The sequence below is a fragment of the Hyalella azteca genome, unplaced genomic scaffold (genome assembly GCF_000764305.2).
Source record: "Hyalella azteca isolate HAZT.00-mixed unplaced genomic scaffold, Hazt_2.0.2 contig13700, whole genome shotgun sequence".
NCBI classification, from domain to species: domain Eukaryota; kingdom Metazoa; phylum Arthropoda; class Malacostraca; order Amphipoda; family Hyalellidae; genus Hyalella; species Hyalella azteca.
The window spans coordinates 92435-103037 of NW_025943612.1; the positions used below are offsets into that span (position 1 = coordinate 92435).

The 10603-nt window shown below is 42.8% G+C and overlaps 1 protein-coding gene across 1 annotated transcript; it reads left to right on the forward strand.

Moving 5' to 3' along the window:
- The first annotated feature begins 432 nt into the window (after positions 1–432).
- On the forward strand, positions 433–4914 carry LOC108682725. The gene is made up of 4 exons (XM_018171958.2): positions 433–539; positions 959–1099; positions 3498–3608; positions 4694–4914. Exons 1-4 carry the CDS (start codon positions 491–493, stop codon positions 4894–4896), a joined length of 504 nt encoding a protein of 167 aa, XP_018027447.1. The 5' UTR covers positions 433–490; the 3' UTR covers positions 4897–4914.
- The last annotated feature ends 5689 nt before the right edge of the window (positions 4915–10603 follow it).

The following is a 10603-nucleotide window of genomic DNA, read 5'->3' on the forward strand; positions in this document are numbered from 1 at the left end:
TTCCGTTTTGTGCTTCATAAATTGCAGCTCTTTCGACTATCTCTACCATAACTTTCTCCAAAGTTACTGGGCTTATTTCTCTTACTTTTCTAGTGATGTTTTCCATTAGCTCTATTAAAGATTGCGGCTTGATGGCGCAATCTTGTGGTTGCTTGTGGTTGTTGTCTCTCACATCAAAATGCTTTCGATAAGCTCTTTGAGTTTGAATTATTGAGCTTTGATTTTAGAAGTAAAATTTTACAATTTTTGTACGTTGGACGGTATCAAGTTTCACCATAATTATTTTCCAGGAACCGAATGAAGTAAGAATGTTAAGAAAATAAAAAATATTAAGAAATATAAAATATATCAGCAAATAAAAAGGGTCAGTGACTTTTGGCCCACCCTGTATATGTAGGCTTGATGTTCATTTGCTTTCTTCTTGCAGACTTACCGACGCTTCTCGATCTCAACACTCAAGGTGACCGCTGCCGTAAATGTGACTAAAAGGATGTCAGCAACGGATGTGGTGCAGTGCGCGAGGCAGGCCGCCTTAGAAGGTGAATATTGTGCTTACACTGTGGTCTTGAAGAATTGTTTGAAATTAAGGTCCCTTTGTAACTTCGGCACTTCCGCAGAGTCCACATTGTTTGGTCAGAAGTCACAGAGTTGCACCAATTCATTCTTTGTTGATTCGTGATCCAAGTTACAATTTGCTATAATGAACATTTGTCAAATTATTATGAGCTTCATATTTGTGCTCATGCGTGCAGGACCTTCGAGAGACGCGGCTTGACCTAATCCTTTGAACTGTAAAGAATTCCGTCGGCTGAGGGGCTTTTCAATGACCCGCGGACGCTCACCATGCAGGAATATCTTACGCTCGAGGACACAAATTTCAAATTCCCAGTAACTACCACTTTCTCAAAAATTGATAGCCGTAAACACATTTCGTGAGAAACTACTTGTTTTTTTTCAGACATGGCTGGGTTTTCTTTCAATGGAACCTGCACAGCATACAGATTTGGCAAGAAACTCTGCTCCTGTTCGACGGAAGAACCAGTCATTTACGTGACCAACTCCAGTATTTCCTACGGAACTCCTTCAAGTGTTCCTTTCAGTGAGACTCCATACATTAATATTGACCTGTGATATGACTGTGATATGAACAAAAGAGTCCCAAAACCTAAATTGTATATTACTGTGTAGTGAATAGGTGTGTCCCTAGACGTTAATTGATTGACCTGTGATATTGCTGTCCGATAAATATGTGAGTCCCGATAAGTGTATCGAATGACCAATGATATTACTGCGTAAATAAGTTTGTCCCGATGCATTTCTAACACAACCCCTTACAATATGCCCTAATCTCGCATATAGATCTTAAGACCTCAAAGTCTTAAGACCAAAGTCTTATGACTTTGAGGGAAGGTAAAACATAAAAAAGTGTAACTTTTATTTACTGTATCTAACCCGTACTAGTTCGGTTAGGTCAGTGGTTCCCAAACATTTTCACTGGCGCTCCCTTTGGCTCCCTAGTGAATTTCTAGCGCCCCCTACAGACATATGCTTCTTTCTTGAAATTTATTACGCTGAAATTTTAAAAGATACAGGTTAAACACAAGTGTGTATTTCACAAATAGAACCCCATTTAGTGAACCAATATGTTTTTCAGCTGTTTTAACTGTTTCAGCACTGGAAACCTAGGACGTCTCGGGCGAATTTACGGCCGAACTCGTGGCCGGTCTCACGACCAATCTCCAAATTCAATTATCAAGTAATATCTCCCAAACTAATGAACGCAGCTCTATGAAACTTGGAACACGTATTCATCAGAACCTAACTGTGATGTTTAGCTCGTAATTTTTTAAATTTTACCTTCATTCGTGATTACGCGTACATGGCGAAACAGGCCGAAATTCGCCGTGATCAAAGAATTTTTTCCAAACTATTGAACAGATTTGAACGAAATTTTGAATATACATTCCTAACTACCAAACGGCGATTTTTTAGCTTATAAAGTTTTTTTTCTGATTTTACCTTCGTTTGCGAGTTTTTTTTCATTCAACCGTCATTCTTGATTTCACATTTCCTTGTATTCGGCCCGTCTCTCCGGGTAATTTGAAACTTCAATTCGCGGTGATCAAGAAATTTCTTCTAAACTACAGAACAGATCTCGAGGATTCTTTGTATATTAATACCTAACCTCTCAACGAATTTGTTTAGCTCTTGACAATTTTTCTATTTTGCTTTCGTTCGCAAGCTATACAGATATAGAAGGAACGACCGGAGTTTCTACCGGCCGGTTTGACCAAGAGCCTTATACGTATAGCCGTATAACTCGCAAACGAAGGCAAAACGAAAAAATTGTAAACATCACCGTTGCTGAGGTTAGGTATTTAAATACTAAGTTTTGTTCAGATCTGTTCAGAAGTTTCGAAAAAATTTCTTGATTACTGCGAATTTAAGCACGTATTGCTGTTTATATCACGAATAAAAGTGAAATAAAAAAAACTCGCGAACGAAGGCACGATCGAAAAAATTTTCACGAGCTAAACATTACCGTTCGGTAGTTAAAACTGTGAATTCAAAATTTCGTTCGAATATTTTCAGTAGTTTGGAAGAAATTACTTGATCACTGTGAATTTCGGCCCGTATTGCCATATAACAATGGCAAAAACAAACGATGGCAAAATTCAAACAATTTTCACTAGTAATTAAAATTATTGTTAGGTCCTATTGAATACGTGTACCAAGATTCATCGAGTTAAGTTCATTAGTTTGAGAGATATTCCTTGATCATAGAATTTGGATATTGGCCGTGAGACCGGCCGCGAGTCCGGCCGCTAATTTGTCCGAGACGTAAAGCCAGGAGAGGTTAAAAAACAGATCTGGGTGATAAAACCATCGCTGGGGGCAATAAAGTTGCATTGATATGTTTTGAAAATATTTTATTAACATTAAATGTTATGAGTAAATCCCAATAGCAGAACAATAAATATTTAGAGATTTCCAATGATTTTGGGCATTGTAGCGGCTAATGTAGCGGCGCTACATTTTACTGTAGCGGTAGCGGTAGCGCTCGCTACATACTAATGGGTGTAGCGGTAGCGGTAGCGCCCGCTACATTTACAGCATGTAGCGGTAGCGGTAGCGCCGCTACATTTCAAAGTAGCGCTGCCCAGCTCTGGACATGATACTCTAACCGCAAAGTGATATGGTACAGCCTTGGCGTACTTCATTAAACTGGTGATTGATCGCTTAAAACAGGTTTGACAAACCTCATATGTCCAAGCTCTTAGCTCTTCCATTTGGCAGAGTGCGTGTGACTGTACGAGCAGAAAATTGGCAAATTCTCGCTCGACTAACTAATGCGCACAACTTGCGCGGTTAGAAGGCAAGCAGGACATTCGCGGATATGTATGATGTTTTGTATTGTCGTGTACTGGCCATGCTAACCGCATTTCTCGCTAGTAGCTTACCTTTATTTATGAGATATTAAAAAAAATCTTCAACAGGCGCTGCTCCCTACGTCAACGTTACTGTTGAGAACACCGCATTGAAGCTGTACCAGCTCGTGAATGTCGTCCAAGCTGTCTTTCAGCCAGAATTTATGCCGCAATCAGCCAGTAAGTTGTCAATAATTCGTGATGCAATTACCGTTTGCCAAATAGGACAAAATCCGTCTAGCTTCTTTCTCACGACTCCAGCTAACCTTCTCTTTCGGAAAACAAGTCACTGTTAAGAAACCATGTTTTTTCTCATATTTTTAACACGATTCGTTACTCCACACTCGACACTCCTGTGATCCCGTTGGCAGGGAAATAAAGCACACACTGACCGAGGTGAAATAACCGAATAATTTTTTTTCAAACGAATCTCAAGTAAAGTCATAAGTCCGCATATAATGGTGAAGTCTCGCCTAGGGTGCGGTGTCGACATAAAAGAATTTTCTTCATTCTTTCCATCTTCGTGCATGACACCAGTTTTTTAATTAAGTCGTCTTGCTTCTATTTAAAACTTTAATCGGAGTTTTATAAATAATCTTTCTATTCAACGCTTCAACTAACCATAATGAAATCATTGAAGGTAATTCAACGTGCACGACAATTATAAGTTATGATCGAATATTTTTCCCGTATTATTATTAGATAACATAAATCCACATTTGAAAAAGACATTCGGAGCTTAATTGAAATTAAAAATATTAGTACACACAACCATTTTCATCATCAATGAGGTCCTTGATCTCTATTATGATGTGCTCTATATCTCTATTATTACGCGCCCTCTATCTCTATTATGATGAACCCTTGATCTCTATTATGATGAGCTCTAGTATGTGATATCTGCATGTTCTCACTGGCCGATGATGCGCGCCGTTTTGTTGTTTTTACTATTTGGTGTCGGCGCAAGGCAGTTCAATCTGCATGCAGTGTCATGTCTTTCATCCGATTTGAAATGAAAAACATGTTACTCAAAGTTCTTTCTGAAGTTATTTTTGGAAGCACTCTTCATTTCTAAGGTAATTTCTTTGACATTTGTCGACGCAAAGTTCTGGTCACAGCTTTCTCCAAGCAACGAAGCTTCCTAGAGACCTTGACCGATCACTTCAAAGCTGCCGAACACAGCTTGTCCCTCCCAAGATCTTAGCACGAAATGCACCAATTCATGAGTCATCAAATCCACTAATTCCTTTGTTCGTGCCATGCAGTCCCACTGGCAGCATCGAACGTCCACCTCTTTCCTCAAGACAATGGCACCTACAGAGGTATTTTTATAGCTGAACTGGACGTGGCTTCTTGCGTCACCGACTCTCCTTGCGGAATAACTGTCCTCGTAACCACAATCCTCCCATCTTACAACCTGCGTGAGTATCAGTTACGCAGAGTGTTCGGTATTTTAACAAAACTATAATCTACGTCAGGTTCCCTGCATTTCTCCACACTTTGGGCATTGTAGGTAAGTGCTCCGATATAGCACCTGCATATAGGCTCTATGCCCTCGTATCTATAATCCTTTTCAATTATATCATTCATAACTGCCAGTTTGCGGCTCGTTCGCGTGTGTTGCTGTCGTCATCTATCGTCCCGGATCAGTTGCTGTCGCACGTGATTTTTTTGTTGAATTAAGCGATGTTTTAACTAGACTTGTGACCCTCACCGATCACGTTTTTATCACTGGTGATTTTAATTAATGTTCGACTGGATCGTGCCGACGACCAATGGGCGCGTCAGCTGAACGATTTGCTGTCTGCCTTCGGCATGGTCTGTCACGTTACCTTACCAACCCATGACCTTGGCGGGTTGCTGGATGTTGTCATCACGCGTGCCGACATTCAGTTTCTGCCCGTTGACATCATCGAAGTCGTAACATCTGACCACCGACTACTTCAGTGGATGGTGACATGTGTTCGCCCTGCGTTGACGTACAGAGCCGTCACCTGTCGCCCGTGGCGCGATCTCGACGGCGATGTTTTGAGCAGGAGACTTCAGTCGTCCCGACTTGGTCGGCCGGACTCATGGTCGGAGCTGTCAGTGGATGATCTTACAAAACTCTACGACATCGAATTGACATCTTTGCTCGACGATCTCATTCCTGCACTTACTGTTCGTGTCCCCCAGAGAGCCTCCGACCCGTTGTTTGATGACGAATGACGCGCCTCGAAGCGTGGTGTTCGGCTGCTCCAGCAGGCTGTCCATCGCGGGAGCAGACGTAACGATCATGCTGCTGGGGCTAAAGCGACGTGCAACTGGCGGGAGGCGCGGCGCGCCCATGTCAACCTTCTTAGATCCAAGAGGGAGTCATTCTGGAGTATAAGAGTTAACGCACAGCGCGGCGACCCTCGGGCGCTGTGGCGTTCGCTGGATAGGCTAATGCGGCGAGGTCGTGCGGATGCTTCGGGCTACGTGAACGCGGAATAATTCCATACGTTTTTTAAAAACAAAACTTCAGCTGTACGCGCGTCGTCGGCCGATACTCCGCTGCAACCTTTACGCCATGCCCCTACAACTGTGTGCTACGCGAGTTCACCTGCGTCACAGCGGATGAGGTCACCACTGCGGTGCGCGCTCTGCCTAACAAGCAGTGCGCCAGCGACCTGTTGCCGTCGCAACTACTTAGGGAGAAGGTTGCCAGCCAAGCACCATTTATGGTTGAACTGTTCTACCGCTCCCTCGCTGACGGCGTTGTCCCTGAGAATTTCAAATCCGCTTACATCACGCCGCTTCTCAAAAAGCCGGACCTCGACGCATCAGACCCAAATTCGTGTCGACCCATCTCCAACCTGTCGATTTTATCGAAACTTCTCAAGCGCGTTGTGGCACGGCAGCTAAATAACTACCTTCATAAGTCAGGTCTCATGCCTCGCCTCCAGTCTGCATACCGTCGTCACCACTCGACGGAGACCGCCATGCTGAAGGTTCTTTCGGATATTCTGCAGGCGGTCGACCGCGGCAACATTGCGGCACTGGCTTTATTCGATCTTTCCGCTGCATATGACACGGTCGACCACGCCACCTTGTTGCGTTGGCTAGACGTATCGTATGGCCAGCGCGTTTCGGTGCTGCGGTGGTTCGAGTCTTACCTCAACAATAGACTCCAATGTGTTCGTCGCGGGCTCGCCTCTTCTACCCCATCGACGGTCACCTGCGGCGTACCACAGGGCTCGATCCTCGGCCCAATCCTCTTCCTGCTATATACTGCCGACGTGTTGCACATAATTAATTCACACAGCTTGAATCCGCACATGTTTGCCGACGACACCCAAATCTATGGCTACTGTGCGCCGGCGGACGCTGCAGCGCTGCAAGTCCGGATGTCTGCCTGCATGGACGCCGTTTCAGACTGGATGCGTTCCAACCGGCTCCAGCTCAATGCATCGAAAACTGAATTTATTTGGTTCGCAACCGCTCGGCGCCAACATCAGCTTCCAGCCAACCTTGTGCGCGTGGGCGACGAGTTCGTCGCACCTGCATCCTCTGTGCGCAGCCTCGGCATTCAGCTGTACTCAGAACTATCTATGAACAACCACATCGCCAAAGTAACCGCTGCTTGTTTTGGTATCCTGCGGCGAATTCGTAGCGTCAGTCGCTGTCCCTCGAGGCGCTTGTGCTGACTAGACTGGACTATGGCAATGCCACACTCTACGGACTTCCCATCACGGCACTTAACAAACTGCAATTCGTAATGAAAGCTGCCGCGCGACTCGTTTGTGTCCGGCGGAAATTCGACCACGTGACAACGATTTTGCGTGACCTTCACTGGCTGCGCATCCAGCAGCGCACGCAGTTTAAAGTCGCTGTTCTGACGTTCCACTGCCTCTATGGTTTAGCACCACCTTATCTCGCTGAAGCCCTGCGGCGCGTGTCGGATCTGCCTTCTAGAAGGCGACTGCGTTCCTCGTCGAAGGCTGACCTCGTCGTCCCGTCCTCACGTCTGTCCACCGTCAGCGACAGAGCGTTCCCGGTCGCTGCGGCCAGAACATGGAATGGTCTGCCAGCATCGGTGACATCTGCTTCTTCGCTGCCGTTGTTTCGTCGACGCCTAAAAACCGAACTTTTCCGTAGAGCCTTTGAATCTTAGGCCTGGCCGTCATCTAATCTATCATGGATATTACTGGTTTAGCATAGGTGTTGTTTTTTCTAGCATAGACGTCATCAATTTTGGCATATGTCCTCTGTTTTAGCATAGAAGTCATCTGTTTTTATCCTCTCGTGTCTTTCCTTAGCCATTTGTAACGTGCCCTCGAAGTTCGATCTGAACGAGACGCCACGACAATCTCTTCGTGGAATAATAATAATAATAACTACCAAATAACTTATAACTTATCAAATATATAATTGATAACTACTATGCAATTGACAATCGATCCCATATATTATTGATAGTCGTTGTCGTATTATTTTAGCCACCAAAAGTAGAACAAGTTCAGTTCTCTCTGTAATAAACACTTGAGCTCTTACAACCACGATACTTTCAGCTCTGGAATGTGCTGAGTTGTGCTGTCCTAGCCGGTGGTAATAAACTCGCTAACCGAGCTCGTTCTATGGCATTGCATTAAGTTTATTTACATATATTTGCTGATATTATAATCACTTTCTTCTGCACCGTGCAGTAAAAAATATTATTGGGAAATTTTTTCGGTATGAAATTTTCTACCGTGTTGAATAATGCATACCGTAGTGGCAAATATTGTACCAAAAAGCTTACGTCGTTTACAGTAAAGTGTTGATTGATATAAAATAAATAATGATTTCCCTATTGATATGATTTATATTTTTATAGCAGGTTTTGCTCATTGGGGATCTGAAAACCTTATGGCAACTTCTAAGCATGAAATTGTGCTTAAGTCTACATGTCATGTACATATATTGTTAGGGACCGCCTTTAAATATAGTAATTTCATAGATGGTTAGGTTACGTGTTTTGTCCTTTTGTTTTTGAGTTAACTCTTACATGACCTCTTGTAGACCCGCCTTGTATCTTGTCATTGCTGTGTGATCCACCACAGAGGTTAGTGCTTGTATTGTGTATTGTGTTAATCTTCAGTATTGATATACGTAGTGGTGGCTTTTTTTGGTGATATTAAATATTGTTATATTAGTTTATCATTTATGTGTGCTATATTCATTTGTTATGTGTTGCACACGGTTTATAGTTTTTGATATTTGTTTTCTTGTATTTATCTTTCATTTAATATTATGGTTCTTTATTTATCAGTTCTTATTCATCCTTTATTTGCGATCATTGGCCAAGTGTTTGGGGTTAGAATGCTTATTTATTGAATAGTCCCCAACATAATGGTGCCGTGCCAGTCGGAATCTTAACTGGGTAAAGTAAAGTAACGTAAAATTAAAGTAACGTAAAAGTACAGTAACGTAAAATAAAGTAACGTAAAGGAAAATAAAGTAAATTAACGTTCATAATATCGTGTTTTTCGGAGCCTTGTCTCTTGTGGTGGATCCCCGAACGCGCCTGACAGCTGATCGCAGGAGCTTTGCTTATTTGTTGTGCTTCTTGCCCACGCGATCTAACTGTTGTTGAAGATGGCAAACGTTCACGAGCGAAAAGATGCAACGTATAGCTACGAAGAGATCTGTTTCATCATGGAGAGCCTTGAACATTTCACGAAGTTTTTCACAAGACTGGAGATCAGAAAATTCTCATTGCCCACTGAATGCCAAGAAACCTTAAGCCAGTTCAAACGCAAGTGGGCGCCGTATTTTAACGAAGAAATTTTCACCAATGAAAGCTTCGTTACCTGTAGACGCTGCAAGAACAGAGATGATACCGCACCTCAGTACGCCCCTTCGAGCGTCAACGAGTTTCGCAAGTTTGGCCGGCACAATAATTTTCTTTTCCGTAACCAACGGTCGAGAGTCTATCGCAAGGCTCTGGAACCTCGTCCAAGGAAGACCGGCAACCAGATAGTTCGAAACGGTCAAAGATCCGATTCTGGTGAGAAATGTTGTGAATACTGTCGGCGTAGTGGTCATGTGAGTCAAGAATGTCGTGTCAGGTTGAAACAGTGTTTCATTTGCGGTTCTGGAAACCATTTTCTCCGAGAGTGTCCTTACTACAGGCGATCTAGTACTGAAACTGTTGCTGATCGACCATCGCCACACACAGCTAGTTCTTGTAAACTTCTCGAACCTTTAAATCTTGGAACCGTGAATTTATCTGTGGCCTTAAATGGAAATAAATTGATGAAAAATTTCATTTTACCGAGCAATTTAGAGTTGTCATCGACCGATGCAAGTGATAATGGATACGCCGATTGTGGGCCGTGTGGTTCAAACGATGGAGACAGTGAGCGTGACACAAAAGATTACATGAGTGAAGTGAAACAGGAGGAAGATGTCACTAAACCCATGAACGATCCTAATCTAGTAAGAGAATTTTATGAACTGAAAGCAAAATATCATCTCTACGTCACTTTACAAGACCTTGAAACAGAAGTTAGTACAGAACAGCAGTCACAATCCAATGCGGAAAGAAGTTCACTGGATTGGAGTTTGAGCATTGTGTGTGTGCGGTGCCACTAGGAAAGAGTGGAAAAGAACAAGAGGTGGCGCAGAGTGGCCAGAAAGAAGAAGGAGAAATGGAAAAAAAACAGTAGGAGACGAAAAGGCGCATTGCGCATAATTGGGTTGGCTGTAGGTGGTTGGGGGGTATTTTGGGGCTTGAGAAGGGGGGGGGAACCCGTCGGGGCTTTGGATGCGTCCGAAGGTATAGGTGATGGGAGGATGGTGGTTCACTATTTACATATATTTACATGCGTTCTCGCTCTTTTTTTTATTTTTATTTTTTATTTATTTTTTTGGTATTTTTCTTGATGAATTTCTAGTTTTGATTAATCCTTTATTTACGATCACTGGTCAAATGTCTGGGGTCATCGAAAGTTTAGTTGGTTTATTTATTGAATGATCCCCAACAATATAACTTAAAACGGGGAACTTTATTTGATTGATAATCGAATAAAATTGTAGTTTAATTCAACGCTAAATTTACATTCCCTCTGAATTAAAAATGATTATCACTTATCAACTGTAGGTTTGAACGAAATTCTCCTAATATTCATCACATCTGAAAATATTATTATAGCACGAAGGCGAATATTGAA